Consider the following 16,612-nt stretch of genomic DNA (forward strand, 5'->3'; position numbering starts at 1 on the left):
CTATAATATGAAATGTCCTGGTTTTAAGTGATCTGACAAAAATATCTATTGAACACTTCCAGAATACATAAATCAGATGATTTCACATATTTCCTTTTCAAAATATCACATTTTATTAGTACTTAATGAATGCCTATTAAGAATTAAAAAGATGCATTAACATTTCATAGATGCTGACTCTATAATAATAATAATAGAGAAATTTATAAAGCGCAGACAATTACAGAAAAATCCACCTCAAGGCACTTATACAAAGAATAAACATACAAACTGTATTATTAAGTTAAAAACTTATTCCAATAGAACCTTAAGACAATACAAAAACAATTCAAAAAGCTGCATGGGTGGCCTACAATCTAAAATTTAAAAAGCGATTTACAACACTCAAGCGAACATACTAGATAAAAGCAGGAATAACAAGGTATTTGCATATAAAATACAACGATCAAACCTTAGACTTTGTTCTTTGGAAATTTGAAATACATAATGGTCCTCTTTATTAAATCTGCTAAAATTAATCACATTTTTTTCCCCAAAAAGGCAGATTCTTTGTATTTATGGAACAGGAAACACTAATGAAAAGTATGTCAGCTTAGGCTCTGAAAATATCAAAATCATGTAAACCAAGCACTGTATTACTCTACAAATTCGTACATTTTCACACTGAGTTTTCATGAGCATTCGACCAGTCTGGATTCAGACTCTACCAGAACTCGTACAGCTTCTTTTCACTGAACATCTTGCCTTGGAATTGCTCGGAGCCAGGCGGTAGCAGGGCACTGAAGACTGGCGTCTCCGCCCCTTGGTCGATGGTCAAATGACCTTTATGAGAAGACATGTCTGTGGCTACGTAACCAGGACAGCACTGTTGGAAAATAAAAGAAAAATATATTGATTATTGAAAATTCTGATACTGACTGTGCTTAGGCCAAAAAAAATATATTTCTGCTTCCGATTACATGACATTCGAAAATAGGGTAGGTAGGTAGGGATTTTTTTTTTTTTTTTTTTTTGGCCAATTTTTTTTGTGTACGATCATATGGAGGTGTCTGCGTGTAATCAAGGGTAAAAGTTATAAAGTGATGTTTTGGGGTTGTTTTTTTCTCATTTTTCATATACAAAAATTAGGGTAGGGGCTGTCAGAATAGGGTAGGAAGGGTGTATGATAGTTAATGTATTTTGAAAATTTCCTTACACATATCATAAGAACATCTTCTTTTGTGTTGTCCTTGGCTATGTCGGCAGCTTGGACCTTGGTCAGTGCGACCACCCCCATCTTGGTAGTTGCATAGGCGGAGTTTGGCCAGCCCTTGCTGCCGTGATTGCCAGCGTTTGCAAGCCTGATGAGAAATTAAAAAAATAATACAACAAGCATTAAAGTCTGATGATTCAATTCATCGGCCAAAGCAGTTGAACAAAGCAGCTGACTTGCACTTGAGGTTGAAAGGTACGTCGAACCTTTTGAGATGGACTTACTCAACGAATTCTCGCATCAGGTTCTCCACGTCCTGTTCCGTCTTTACCGCTTGAAAACGAGTTTGGAGCTCTTTGCTCATTTTCTCAAACGCATACAGTCGTGCGGTGAAACTGCCCAAGTTGACGATTCTGAAAGAGCAAAAAGCCACACAAATGACCTGAAAAGGAATCCTTGAATGACGGGTTCAAACAAATAACACCATTTGTTGATAATTGACATTGCGGGAAGATCTCGATATAAAATCTGATAAAAAATAACCCAGATGTTGAATGAGATAAATCCAAGAGTGTTACCTTCCGTGGGGACGTATAAGTGGAACAAGCATCCTGTTGGCTTCCAAAAGTGCCGTAAAATTGGTTGCCATGGTAACTGTCGCCTGAACTCCAAACGGTTCCGTAGCATTTCCCTACGAAGATAACGAAAACAATTGATACCGATAAAGTGTAGAACACTAGTATTAGGCCTATTCACTACTGGGTGTATTTTGGGGGCCGGGGGGGGGGGGGGGGGGGGGATTTTTTTGAATTAGGCCCTACAATTTTTTTGGGGGGGGATGGAAATTAATATATACCTTGAAAGATATTCCCGCATTGTTGACTAGTATGTCCAAGCCTCCGTGTGTTTCCTTCAAGAAATCCCTCAGCTTTCTCACGCTGTCTCGGTCGGTCACGTCCAACTGGTGAAACTTAGGCTGGAGTCCCTCCTGATTGAGTCTGGCCACGGCCTCCTTCCCTCTCTCCTCATTCCTGGCAGTCAGGTAGACGATTCCGTTGTCCAGTTGTTTGCACAAAGCGCGCACAATGGCAAAACCAATGCCCTTGTTGGATCCGGTTACCTGTAACAATAGAAACACAATAGGAAGCCATGGCTTGAAAAAAACGGGTGTGAGCATGGGGGGGGGGGGTTTCAGGGCGGAGCCCCCCCCCCCCCCGGACAAGCCCAAAAAAGGGGGGGGGGGGGGGGGGAAGAAGAAAAAGAGGCTAGGCGTGAAAGCATATTGTTGTTAATAGGGGGGGGGGGGGCAAATGTCCCTGCCCACCCTTGAAAAAAATTATCAATCGGGAAAATGCTGAAAAATATAGGGATTAAGGGGGGGGGGATGTACTTTGCCCTCCCCCCCCCCTGAAAAAAATGCTGGCGACGCCCATGCCATGTGTGAGTAACGCATTCTTTTATACACTGTGTCACTGTACTGAGTTAAGATCGAGCAAAGTTTTGATAATAATTTGTCGTTCTTTTGCAGTCTTGTTGCTATTCTTGTGCTGTGAATAATATCCCATTTTAGTTCATGAGTTTTACCAGTTACTTTAATCGGTGACTACCCCAGCCCAGACCTGAGTAAAAAAAGAAGTGTCATTATCTTACCAAAGCAACGCGTTGAGACATGATGAATAATAGTTCTCTGCTTATGGTAAATAACTACAACATCTGCCTACCACTAGTGCTAGTAGTGTACTTACTCAATCATTTATTTGCTAATGTAACAAGGCACAAAAGAAAAGTAAACAATGTGAAAACTGCAAGTCACGAGCGATGAGCAATGAGCGATTCCTGTCTCCAACGGAGCGCCCTCTATTGTTCCTTTATTAACTTTTGCTAAATTACTCCGTTCATTGCATTTGTTGTGCCCATTCTTGAAAATCACGCATTCTCGAGAATGGGCATGCACATTCTCGAGAATGGGCGCGCATTCTTAAGAATGAGCGCCCATTCTTAAGAACGAGCACGCGTTCTTAAGAATGAGCGCTCATTCTTAAGATTGGGTGGGAATATCACGTGCACAATTTATGAATTTTGCCCAATCTTAACAAACATTGCACGACATAATTATGTTAAATGAATTGTATAGCGATTAAAAGGGAAACAATTCATATAAAGAGGAAAGAAAATGTGCTATGCTTCTGTACTCGTATAACTACGATAATTTGAATCAAATTAAACCTGTTATTATTGCTTTTTTTCTGCCCACTATGGGAAATTTTGTAATAACGGAGGACTGGGAACTAGTCTGGGAAGTGCTTTGTTTAGGCTAGACAAGTTACAAGTCCCTGCATGTATCATATGCGTGCCACGAAAAAAAAACGATGTCCAGAAGCTGCCAAAATTGCTCTTTTGACTAGATAGAATCCAGCTCTGCGACGTTATGGTGGGATGTGAACAATAAATTGGTGGCAATTTAAATGGGAAATAGCATTAGCACTATGGGATGTCGCAGTATTCATTCTCATTCTTCACATTCTTCATTCTTACGTCCCCCCCACCCCCCCCCCGCTTTTATTATCCCAAAAATCAGAATTCTTTGCACTAGTATTATTATGTCTCTTATATTTTCCCGGTCCGCCCCCCCCCCCATATCAATACGCCTTTACTTATCATATCCACTTTTCAGCGCCTTGCGTTGCAACAGTATAATTATTGAGAATCAGTGAACGAGGATTCAGCTAGACTTGCCAAGCGCAGCCGGTGCTCGGCATCGACAAGACCGTTATCTTGTCGCGCATTCTCAAGAATGTGCGCTCAATCTGGAAGAGTTATTTTTTGCCAAGATTGAGCAAGGATCCAGTTGCACATTCTCAAGAATGTGCATGCCCATTCTCGAGAATGCGTGATTTTCAAGAATGGGCACAACACATTCAGCTGCAGCTCGCTCCCGGGTTACCCTGCATGCTACGCGTACGATCCCCGACACAGCAAAATTTCCTGTCGAATAAGCTTGACACACTCGGTCCGCGGGAAAATGACACAGCGGGTGGCGTTGGTAAGATTAACTTTTGATTGTTTTCCTGATAAGCCAGTGGCGCACCCAGCCCTAGCCCCTAGCCTAGCTGGAGTTACCCAGCCCTGAGTTTTATCATTGGGTTGTCATCTAGGGCTGGAGCGTATTTTTCTCGTAACTTGTAGTATATTCAAAAAATTTTGGAAAATGTTCAATTTTGTCCCCGTTACACACTAATTGCAACTGCAACTCACCCCAAACTTGCCTGGAATAACCATTACACAGGTCCTTGAAGTAAAAAACGATCCACGATGAAGATTCAGCCTACAATTGCAGTGAAAACAGGAGGAATAACCGCTAACTTGACAACCTTGCTGGATTGGCCAGGACCGCAATTGGTTTGTGCACAAAAAAAATTGTGTACAATGAATGGCGGTCGATTAACAGGCACAGAGAGCGATCGCTGTCAACTACTCGTTTTTGCCGGCTGCGCTGGCTGTTGGCGCATGACGTCACGCGGAAGCGTAACACCCGATGACTGTTTCATGCACTAATATAAGGTTTACCACTCGCATCACAGCTTTGGTACTGGAACCGCAACCAATAGTGCATGAAACAGTCATCGGGTGTTACGCTTCCGCGTGACGTCATGCGCCAACAGCCAGCGAAACCGAGTAGTTGACAGCGATCGCTCTCTGTGCCTGTTAATCGACCGCCATTCATTGTACACAATTTTTTTTGTGCACAAACCAATTGCGGTCCTGGCCAATCCAGCAAGGTTGTCAAGTTAGCGGTTATTCCTCCTGTTTTCACTGCAATTGTAGGCTGAATCTTCATCGTGGATCGTTTTTTACTTCAAGGACCTGTGTAATGGTTATTCCAGGCAAGTTTGGGGTGAGTTGCAGTTGCAATTAGTGTGTAACGGGGACAAAATTGAACATTTTCCAAAATTTTTTGAATATACTACAAGTTACGAGAAAAATACGCTCCAGCCCTAGATGACAACCCAATGATAAAACTCAGGGCTGGGTAACTCCAGCTACCCCTAGCCTAGGCCTAGTCGCCTAGGAAAGATTCCCATATCTGGCCATCACTTGTCATCCTGTGCACAAACCCTATGGGACTGGTCTGAAAATGTTTGTTTTCTCAGTAAAACTTCAAAAGTTGTCCCCGCTAACTTTGACTTTTTAGGACATATTACCACTTTTTAATGGCTGATAGATTATTTAACTTTTAAGGGAAAAATTACTGATGGCCAGATATGGGAATCTTTCCGTCTCCTAGACCCACTATCAGACTAGTATTAACTGGGCCTGGGGCGCTAGAAGGAGTTCTCAATTTTTTAGCTATTGCAGCGGGTTCGCGATATTGACCTTTTCTATTCTGGACACACGTAAAATTACCGAAGTTTAAATCGCTACAGAACACTCACCTTTCAGTTTTTCGCCCCCAAACTTCCAAACTTGCGTGAAATGTTATCAAATTATTTCACTGTAATATTATTTTCTTACGTTTTGGATGTAAAAAAGTGACTTTTGATGAGTTTTTCAGAGCTTTGATTTTTCGTGGCCCAACACACGATCGCCATTTTTGTTTGAATGACCTGGAAGTTGGGGGATGAAGGCGGTCACAAAAATGACGTGTTTTCCGCTTTAAGTGACTTTATGAAACTTCATTGAAAGCTACTTTCACGATCAAAATCGATGGATTAGTTCCAGAAAAAGAGTTTTGTTATCACTTTTACAGAAAATAATCGTTTTGATCGAGTTTGCATCAGTTTTTAGAAGGTAAGACCTTAGGGGATGCTTTTTATACAGCCATAATAACGGCATAAATGGATTTAGTGACTTACTTTCTGCCTAGAACTCAAGCTGAAATCTGTTTCACTCAGTGCGAAATGGACAAAAACAAAACTTGGGTGCCTTCTCGATTTCGCCAGATTTTGCGTCTATCACGTTTAATAAGTAGGGTGTGACTGGGTGGGGGGCCGGGTGGTACTGAATGGGTTGTGTTTTAGTGGGATGATTAGTGATAGGGTGTGGAAGTGGGGTGGGGGTGGACATAACGTCTTAACAGAAGCACCTGTGGCAATATCGTTTGCACCAGTCTTTCTTCTTTCCAGAGCTTTATTTGATGTAAATTTCGGCTGTATTTGAACTTAAAATAAACAGTATGCTAATTAAATAAGGGACACAGTCACGTTGACTCAAATTACGACAAGAAGAATTCATAAAGTATGGTGTCTTTGGAAGGGAATAACTCCTGATAGGAAGCTCCTGTGGCAATATTGTTTGTACCGTTGTCTTTCTCCTTTCCAGAGCTTTCATTTGATGTAAATTTCGGCTATATTTGAACTTAAAATAAACAGTATGCTAATTAAATAAGGGACACAGTCACATTGACTCAAATTACGACAAGAAGAATTCATAGAGTATGGTGTCTTTGGGAGGGAATAACTCCTGATAGGAAGCTCCTATGGCAATATCATTTGTACCGTTGTCTTTCTCCTATAAAGAGCTTTTATTTGTTGTAAATTTTGGCTATATTTGAACTTAAAATAAACGGTGTGCTCATTTCTAACAAAACAATCACGTTGACTCAAAATGACGACCAGAAGAGTTCCATGAGTACAGTGTCTTTGGGAGGGCATAACTCCTGAAGAGAAGCAAAAAGTTGGGGGTGCTGCAGCACCCACAGCACCCCCCCCCCCATTCCCGCGGGCTTGATTCATCTTAGACTTTAAAAGACTTGACTTTATGAAAACAAAAATGACAAGAATCTCACCACTGCAACGCGTTGTGACATTGATGATCGTCAATCAGTGATGCGATTACTGAAAAGTAAAGGTCCATAGATGCTAGCAGGTCTGGAATCCTTGGACAGTTGGCACTAAAAAGGATGATTTGTTTAGCTACCTCTCTGTGTATGATTTTACAAGTACATGTACATGTACATCTACATTGTGTATGTCTCTGATCAATGTAAACATAGACACTAAACATTTTTTACACCATTAACTCTAACTCCCTAGGGGGTATGCAAAATCGTATTGAAATCGGAGGATTCAGGACTGTTAGGGCTAACCCTAAGCCTGCCAGAAGCAACACCGTACATCAGGTGGAAAAGTCTGGTGCACTTTGATACATTCAGCTGCCAACACCAGCATAAACGGCCACTTCTGAGACAATGAGAGCTACATGTAGTCCCATTGAACAGCAGCGGCGACCACCGACTCTGAGGCAGATTGGCCTGATGGATCTTGCTGCATAATGGGCAGGCTTGTCACGTAGACAAATGTTGCATGTTGCTGCGTTTGGCAGGGTTTCTAGCCAAATTACCCTGGAGGGTTGGGGTTAATGTATTAAGTGCAAAGTGCAAAGCAACACAAAGTAAGGATATTTCTAGATACACATCAGGAAAAGGACACGACGGGTCGCATTGGTAAGATAAATTGTTCGTTTTCCTGATAAGTGCATGTCTAACAAGTGACTAACAAGTGAATGATGTGGTGTTTTTTGTTGTCTTTCTCCACCAGTGACTGGTTAAAATACAGTCCAAATTCAAAGTTAGCTTCGGTCTGAATTATTTGTTTTGTGCACGACTACTAACGTTACATAATGATTAACATTACATAATCTGTTAAATTTGAAGTTATCATAGTATTGATCGTTAATTTTTGTAGGGGGGTTCTGAAAATTATTTGGATTTTCGAAGAAAAAGTCATTATTGTTTTTTTTTGTTTTTGTTTTCCTTTTCATTTTTCAAATTGCAGGTAACTGGATCCAACAAGGGCATTGGTTTTGCCATTGTACGCGCTTTGTGCAAACAACTGGACAATGGAATCGTCTACCTGACTGCCCGGAATGAGGAGAGAGGGAAGGAGGCCGTGGCCAGACTCAATCAGGAGGGACTCCAGCCTAAGTTTCACCAGCTGGACGTGACCGACCGAGACAGCGTGAGAAAGCTGAAGGATTTCTTGAAGGAAACACACGGAGGCTTGGACATTCTGGTCAACAATGCTGCGATTGCCTTCAAAGTAATCAGTTTTTCATTTGTTAAATGCAATCCTGATACTACAAATTGGTGTCTCGTCAATGTTTTAAGCAAATTTTGGAGCAGAACTAATAGTGTTGTTAAGGAGAAAATAGCACATTTTGTTAACTGTTATTTCCTGAGCAATTTCTATATTTCATTTTCTTTGTTCCAGATGAATGCTACTGAAACATTCGCTGTTCAGGCATCAGTTTCAATGGAAGTCAATTTTACCGCACTGCTGGACGTCAGCAGGACACTTATTCCCCTTGTTCGTTCCCACGGAAGGTATGTATTATTTTGTTTAGGATTAGTTTACTATCTATTTGTTTCAGAGAGCTCGAAGAACAAGTCAATTTCCAATGCCAATTGCTTTTAACCATTTCATATAATAAAAAGTGTACTTTGTCCCTTTAAAAAAAAAAAATATATCAACAATGCAATTTCAGAATCGTCCATGTAGCCAGCACATCGGGGAAGTGGGCGTACGACGAAATGAGCGCAGAGGTCAAAGGTCGTTTCCAAGCAGTCAAGACAGAGCAAGATGTTGAACAGCTCATGAAAGAATTTGTGGAGTAAGTAACCATGGGAACTGGATGGGGGGGGGGTGTTAAAAATATTCTCGGTCCTATCGTGCCAAGAAAACTGGAGATAAACGCTGGCCTGATGGGCCATATTAGCTCGTGACAGACTTTACTTATACTTTTTACCATTGAAGTCAATAAACCATCGTGTCCTTGTTGATTGGGTCAGGTCTGCCAACGCTGGTGATCACACGGCTAAAGGTTGGCCAAACTCCGCGTATGGAACCAGCAAGATGGGGGTCATCGCACTTACGAAAATCCAAGCAGCTGACTTGGCCAAGGACAAGACAAGGGAAGATGTCCTTGCGACTTGTGTGAGTTTGATTTTTTTTGTGTCAAAAATGCCTCAGATAGTACTGTTCACATTTTGTGCCACCCTGATAATATTTTTGCCACTATGCAAGGGCGGATCCAGAACGTTGACAATTTTTTTTGGGGGGGGGGATTGATTTTACGAAGAAGATTATAAAACTCTCGAGGTCATACGAAGTCTAGTTGCATAATTAATCCCCGAATCTGTTTGCGTATCATAGACCATGGTCGGCTTCACCAGGGCCAGGGTCTTTTTCATCATGTTCATAGACTATTAGTTATCGCAAGAAGCCAGGAAAATGATGGGATACTTTACGATCGTTTCTTTTTTGCAGTTCATGAATATTGCCGATTAGTTTGTGGAGATTTGTTCAAAGCATGCCCTCTTAATTGTTCACTTTTTTTTATCCTCTTTAATTTTTTTTTAAAATAAATTTCTTTGTTTCAGTGCTGTCCGGGCTATGTAGACACAGACATGTCCTCTCACAAAGGACCGTTGACCATTGACCAAGGGGCAGAGACACCAATCTACTTGGCCCTGCTGCCGCCTGGCTCCGAGAACCTCAACGGAAAGATGTTCAGTAAGAAGGAACTGCTCGAGTTCTGGTAGAGTCCAGGAACTAGACTGCAACGACTGGAGTACAGCTGAAGAAACTAATAAAATTGATTTTCGAAGTGTTTACAGCAAAAAAAGGAAAACCGTATTTGCCTTTTATTGATTGTTGCAAAGTCTCCTCCTTATGGACACAATCGCAAACTCATTTAAATTATCCTGAGGAAACTTGACAGACTTTGAACATTGGGAAGAAAATTAGAAACTTAATTGATTTCAAAATGGAAGCCGCAAGAAAGTTATGAAGTTCTTGTTGCAAAGTGTCTTCCACAGGGACACAAGCCTCAAAATCCTGTGGGAACGAGACAGACTTGAATTAGTAGTAGAGCAAAAGAACCAGACTGAATTGATTTACAAAATGTTTACAGCTAAAAAGCCAATCCTCAAGACACTTATCATGTATTCATTTAATTGTTGCAAAGTGCCTTCCACAGGGACACAAGCCTCAAAATCCTGTGGGAACGAGACAGACTTTGAATTAGTAGTAGAGCAAAAGAACCAGACTGAAATGATTAAATGTTTACAGCTAAAAAGCCAATCCTCAAGACACTTATCATGTATTCATGTAATTGTTGCAAAGTGTCTTCCATAGGGACACAAGCATAACAATCTCCTTTATATTAAAAACTTAATCTGCAAGTGTTCTTGATGAAGTCAAAGGGTGTCTTAGGTTTAGATATTTTTTCAAATCATTTGAAGCTTTCATTTTTATTATGGCTACAATTTTTATAAACCTCCCATGAATTTTATTCATTAAAAGAAAGGACAAATTAAAATCTGAACTTGTCTTAACTTGGAACAAGTCTGCGTCTGAAATCACTTTTAAGTTTGTAAAATATTATGATGTCATACAATTTTTTTTGTTTTTGGGACAAAATTGAATGATTGTGCCAAGAAATTATGAAGAAAATATTGTTCTCGATCAGGAGTCTTCAAAAGGCTATTTATTGAAATTTTCAAAATCAAAATGTTATTATCAGGAGTCTTCAAAAGGTTATTTATTGAAATTTTCAAAATCAAAACTGTTATTATCATCAGGAGTCAACATTTACATTGTATGTCTCTGGTAAAATCAACACACAAATGAAACACCAGCACATAAGTGCAAAGTTCAAGACAAAGTCAACAAGTGTTTTGATCCTGTGTATACTTTTCCAACGTCGCACCCTAATGCTCTGTTTCCAGTACTTCAATCTTTCTAGTTACACACTGGGAACATGGAACAATGGGTCGCATTGGTAATATCTAACTTTTGATTGTTAAACTGAAAGTACAGGGTGAGTCCAAAAAAAAAACGGAACCCAAACCCTCAAAAATATATTTCATATTTAAAAAAATATGTAGCACCAAAAATAATAATGACTGGAAAGCCAATTTCATAAGCTATATTTAGATGAAAAAAAATAGTGAAATTGCTCAATCTGTTCGAATAATATCATCATTTAAACACAATGACCCAAAAATCTGTCGCGTCCAAAAAAGCAATTTATTGTGTGTTTTTGACTGTTTGGAACAACAAAGAAAATGACACGGAATACTAGTTTCAACAACTGTCACCACCTGTTATGCACAATATCCGGTTAGGCAAAACAGTATAATTTATAAAATCTCCTTTTTTAAAAAAAAAGATGTGCCTTCAAAAAGACTTTGTTGAATATTTAAACGTTTAAACTGAGATTTTATCGCTGGTGATGTTTAATGACAATTGTGACAACGATTCTTGAAATCGCATTTTTTGGATGAGACAGGTTTGAGGGTCATTGTGTTTAAATGGTAATATTCTTTAGCAAATTGACCAATTTCAGTAATTTTTTCATCTATAAGTAGCTGATGAAATTGGCTTTTCAGTCATAATCATGTTTGGTGCTGCATATTTTTTTTTAAACATGAAATACAATTTTTGGGGTTTGTACAGGGCTGTTTTTCTTTCTCTGTCAATGTTATGACTTGGTGGAATACATTCATAGTTCCAAGTTATAAGCTAGGCTTCATTCAGTTGTTTTGTACACTCATCAGCTTCATAATGCTGCATAATCTCACAGTGAAGTTACGGGGGCGGGGTGGGGAGGGATCTGTTCTGAAGGTTGTGTGGTTTTTCAAAAGAAAACGTCACTCAGGTTTTTTTTTTTCCTTCTTTAAATTCCAGGTAACCGGAGCCAACAAAGGCATCGGTTTTGGCATTGTGCGCGCTTTGTGCAAACAACTGGACAACGGAATCGTCTACCTGACTGCCAGGAATGAGGAGAGAGGGAAGGAGGCCGTGGCCAGACTCAATCAGGAGGGACTCCAGCCCAAGTTTCACCAGTTGGACGTGAACGACCGAGACAGCGTGAGAAAGACGAGGGATTTCTTGAAGGAAACACACGGAGGCTTGGACATACTGGTCAACAATGCGGGAATTGCCTTCAAAGTAATCAGTTTTTCATTTGTTAAATGCAATCCCGATACTACAAATATTGGTGTCTCGTCAATGTTTTAAGCAAATTTTAGGGCAGAACTTACAGCCTTGTTAAGGAGAAAATAGCACATTTTGTTAACTGTTATTTCCTGAGCAATTTCTATATTTCATTTTCTTTGTTCCAGATGAATGCTACTGAACCATTCGCTGTTCAGGCATCAGTTACAATAGAAACCAATTTTACCGCACTGCTGGACGTCAGCAGGACACTTATTCCCCTTGTTCGTTCCCACGGAAGGTATGTATCATTTTGTTTAGGATTAGTTTACTATGTATTTGTTTCAGAGCGCTCGAAGAACAAGTCAATTTCCAATGCCAATTGCTTTTAACCATTTCATATCATAAAAAGTGTACTTTGTCCCTTTCCCCCCCCCTAAATATCAACAATGCAATTTCAGAATCGTCCAAGTAGCAAGCACAGGGGGGAAGTGGGCGTACGACAGAATGAGCGCAGAGGTCAAAGGTCGTTTCCAAGCAGTCAAGACAGAGCAGGATGTTGAGCAGCTCATGAAAGAATTTGTGGAGTAAGTATAACCATGGGAACTGGATGGGGGGGGGAGTGTTAAAAATATTCTCGGTCCTATCGTGCCAAGGAAACTTGAGATAAACGCCGGCCTGATGGGCCATATTTGCTCATGACAGACTTTAGTTATACTTTTTACCATTGAAGTCAATAAACCATCGTGTCCTTGTTGATTGGGTCAGGTCTGCCAACGCTGGTGATCACACGGCTAAAGGTTGGCCAAACTCCGCGTATGGAACCAGCAAGATGGGGGTCATCGCACTTACGAAAATCCAAGCAGCTGACTTGGCCAAGGACAAGACAAGGGAAGATGTTCTTGTGACTTGTGTGAGTTTGATTTTTTTTTGTCAAAAATGCCCCAGATAGTACTGTTCACATTTTATGCCACTCTGATAAGGTTTTGCCACTATGCAAGGGCGGATCAAGAACACTTTTTTTGGTGGGGGGGTCAAAAAAAGTTTGTCCCCAAAAAATTGGATCCAAAAAATTACGGCGTGGAGTTTGGGGCCCACTCAAGGGCCCCAACAATTGTTTTGGATTCTAGATGCTCTGTGGTGCGATCTGAGGCAATTTCTGACCACTTTAACCAATTTTTTTAGGAAAAGATGGTGGTGTATGCAGTGCCTGCCTGTATTGCGACGTCACTTAAAAAAAACAAATTTGGGTTTGTTTTGAGGCGAGCAATTGCCCCCGTTGGCCCCCCCCCCCCCCTGGATCCGCCCTACCACTATGGTGTAGTTTTTACTGCAGCATGCCCTCTTAATTGTTCACTTTTTTATCCTCTTTAATATTTTTTTAAAATCAATTTCTTTGTGACAGTGCTGTCCGGGCTATGTAGACACAGACATGACCTCTCACAAAGGACCGTTGACCATTGACCAAGGGGCAGAGACACCAGTCTACTTGGCCCTGCTGCCGCCTGGCTCCGAGAACCTCAATGGAAAGATGTTCAGTAAGAAGGAGCTGCTCGAGTTCTGGTAGAGTCTGGGAACTAGACTGCAATGACTGGAGTAGAGCAGAAGAAACTAAATTGATTTTGGAAGTGTTTACAGCAAAAAAAGGAAAACCTTAAAGATGTCTTTTATTGATTGTTGCAAAGTCTCCTCCTTATGGACATAAATGCCCAAATCCTGTAAATTATCCTGAGGAAACTAGACAGACTTTGAACATTGGGTAGAAAATTAGAAACTTAATTGATTTCAAAATGAAAGCCTCAAGAAAGTTATTAAGTAATTGTTGCAAAGTGTCTTCCACAGGGACACAAGCCTCAAAATCCTGTGGGAACGAGACGGACTTTGAATTAGTAGTAGAGCAAAAGAACCAGACTGAATTGATTTGCAAAATGTTTACAGCTAAAAAGCCAATCCTCAAGACACTTATCATGTATTCATGTAATTGTTGCAAAGTGCCTTCCACAGGGACACAAGCCTCAAAATCCTGTGGGAACGAGACGGACTTTGAATTAGTAGTAGAGCAAAAGAAACAGACTACATTGATTCACAAAATATTTACAGCTGAAAAGCAAATCCTCAAGTATTCATGTAATTGTTGCAAAGGGTATTCCAAAGGGACACAAGTATAAAAATCTCCTTTATTTAACAAAATTATCTGTAAGTGTTCTTGATGAAGTCCAAGGGTGTCTGTGCTTTAGGTATTTTTTTAATTAGTTTGAAGCTTTCATTACGATTTCACTATTTTTATGACTACAATTTTTATAAACCTCCCATGAAATTTGTTCATTAAATGGACAAATTTAAATTTGAACTTGTGTTTTAACTCATTTGGAACAAGTCTGCGTCTCAAATCAATTTTAACTTTTGTTAAAAAATAATGTCATACAAAATTGATTGATTATGCCAAGAACTTCACATTTTGGCATTATTTTCATAAAAATGCTAGACTTGCCCCTTTTTAATTAAAATTTTGTGGAGATTTGAAGAATTTCGACAAATTCAAATTTTGGCCTGATTTCATTTAATGCAAGGCTTACCCCTTGTAAATTAATATTTTTGGAGATTTGAGAAATGTGGAGCAAATTCAAATTTTGCCCTGATTTTCATTAAAATGCAAGGCTAACCCCTTGCAAATTAATATTTTTGGAGATTTGAGTATTTTGGAGCAAATTCAAATTTTGGCCTAATTTTCATAAAAATGCAAGGCTAACACCTTGTAAATTAATATTTGTGGAGATTTGAAAAATTTAGAACAAATTCAAATTTTGGCCTAATTTTCATAAAATTGCAAGGTTAACCACTTGTAAATTAATATTTGTGGAGATTTGAGCAATTTGGAACATATTCAAATTTTGGCCTAATTTTCATTAAAATGCAAGGCTAACCCCTTGTAAATTAATATTTGTGGAGATTTGAGAATTTTGGAGCAAATTCAGATTGTGGCCTCATTTTCATAAAAATGCAAGGCTAACCCCTTAATTAATATTTGTGGAGATTTGAGAAATTTGGAGCAAATTCAAATTTTGGCCTAATTTTCATAAAATGCAAGGCTAACCCCTTGTAAATTAATATTTGTGGAGATTTGATGAATTTAGAACAAATTCAAATTGTGGCCTTATTTTCATAACAATGCCAGGCTAACCCCTTGTAAATTAATATTTGGGGAGATTTGAGAATTTTGGAGCAAATTCAAATTTTGGGCTAATTTTCATAAAAATGCAAGGCTAACCCCTTGTAAATTAATATTTGTGGAGATTTGAGCAATTTTGAGCAAATTCAAATTTTGGCCTAATTTTCATAAAAATGCAAGGCTAACCCCTTGTAAATTAATATTTGTGGAGATTTGAGAACTTCGGAGCAAATTCAAATTTTGGCCTAATTTTCATAAAAATGCAAGGCTATTGAACCCCTTACATTTTTTTCAATTTTGGCCAAAAAAATGAAATTTCATGAAACTTGCTAGGAAGATACCTCAGGGTCCCTAGAACACGTTTCCATTCCTACATCGGACAGATAGGCCTTTAAAAAGGAAATATTACGTCCACAATTTGAGGTAAAATAGGTCAAATACATGTATATGAAATTTTACCAAATAATGTCACAATTTTGGCCAAAATTTAGCGAATTTTGCCGGTCTGAATACTAAATCATGCTCCAAAAGCATCCTTAAGCATTTCTGAGTAATTTGGAGAAAATTCATTTTTTGGCCAAAATCGAAAAAAAAGTAAGGCTAACCCCTTACATTTTTTTCAATTTTGGCCAAAAAATGAAATTTCATGAAACTTGCTAGGAAGATACCTCAGGGTCCCTAGAACACGTTTCCACTCCTACATTGGACAGATATGCCTTTAAAAAGGAAATATAACGTCCACAATTTGAGGTAAAATAGGTCAAATATATGAAATTGTACCCAATAATGTCACAGTTTTGGCCAAAATTTAGTCAATTTTGCCGGTCTGAATATTAAATCATGCTCCCAAAGCATTCTTAAGCATTTCTGAGTAATTTGGAGAAAATTCATTTTTTGGCCAAAATCGAAAAAAAAGTAAGGCTAACCCCTTACTTTTTTTTCAATTTTGGCCAAAAAATGAAATTTCATGAAACTTGCTAGGAAGATACCTCAGGGTCCCTAGAACACGTTTCCACTCCTACATTGGACAGATAGGCCTTTAAAAAGGAAATATAACGTCCACAATTTGAGGTAAAATAGGTCAAATATATGAAATTTTATCCAATAATGTCACAGTTTTGGCCAAAATTTAGTCAATTTTGCCGGTCTGAATATTAAATCATGCTCCAAAAGCATCCTTAAGCATTTCTGAGTAATTTGGAGAAAATTCATTTTTTGGCCAAAATCGAAAAAAAAGTAAGGCTAACCCCTTACATTTTTTTCAATTTTGGCCAAAAAATGAAATTTCATGAAACTTGCTAGGAAGATACCTCA

The 16,612-nt window shown here is 39.2% G+C and overlaps 2 protein-coding genes across 4 annotated transcripts; one reads left to right on the top strand and one right to left on the bottom strand.

Annotated features, from left to right (window-relative positions):
- Nucleotides 1-89: 89 nt before the first annotated feature.
- LOC119746452 (carbonyl reductase [NADPH] 1-like) lies at nt 90-3,008 on the bottom strand. The gene is made up of 6 exons (XM_038223410.1): nt 2,843-3,008; nt 2,049-2,312; nt 1,771-1,883; nt 1,477-1,605; nt 1,196-1,340; nt 90-865 (listed from the first exon to the last, which is right to left on the bottom strand). Exons 1-6 carry the CDS (start codon nt 2,861-2,863, stop codon nt 704-706), a joined length of 834 nt encoding a protein of 277 aa, XP_038079338.1. The 5' UTR covers nt 2,864-3,008; the 3' UTR covers nt 90-703.
- A 1,152-nt stretch (nt 3,009-4,160) lies between these two features.
- LOC119746453 (carbonyl reductase [NADPH] 3-like) lies at nt 4,161-13,991 on the top strand. 3 transcript variants are annotated; one of them, XM_038223412.1, is made up of 6 exons: nt 4,161-4,235; nt 7,966-8,229; nt 8,401-8,513; nt 8,675-8,800; nt 8,979-9,123; nt 13,535-13,991. In XM_038223412.1, the coding sequence occupies exons 1-6, from the start codon at nt 4,215-4,217 to the stop codon at nt 13,694-13,696; spliced, it is 831 nt and encodes a 276-aa protein (XP_038079340.1). In that variant the 5' UTR covers nt 4,161-4,214; the 3' UTR covers nt 13,697-13,991. The 3 variants fall into 3 exon arrangements, with proteins under 3 accessions (XP_038079340.1, XP_038079341.1, XP_038079339.1); XM_038223413.1 differs by lacking the exons at nt 7,966-8,229; nt 8,401-8,513; nt 8,675-8,800; nt 8,979-9,123 and adding exons at nt 11,881-12,144; nt 12,318-12,430; nt 12,591-12,716; nt 12,898-13,042; XM_038223411.1 differs by lacking the exon at nt 13,535-13,991 and adding an exon at nt 9,570-10,598.
- The last annotated feature ends 2,621 nt before the right edge of the window (nt 13,992-16,612 follow it).

This window comes from Patiria miniata, unplaced genomic scaffold (genome assembly GCF_015706575.1).
Source record: "Patiria miniata isolate m_02_andy unplaced genomic scaffold, ASM1570657v1 HiC_scaffold_7, whole genome shotgun sequence".
Taxonomy (NCBI): Eukaryota; Metazoa; Echinodermata; class Asteroidea; order Valvatida; family Asterinidae; genus Patiria; species Patiria miniata.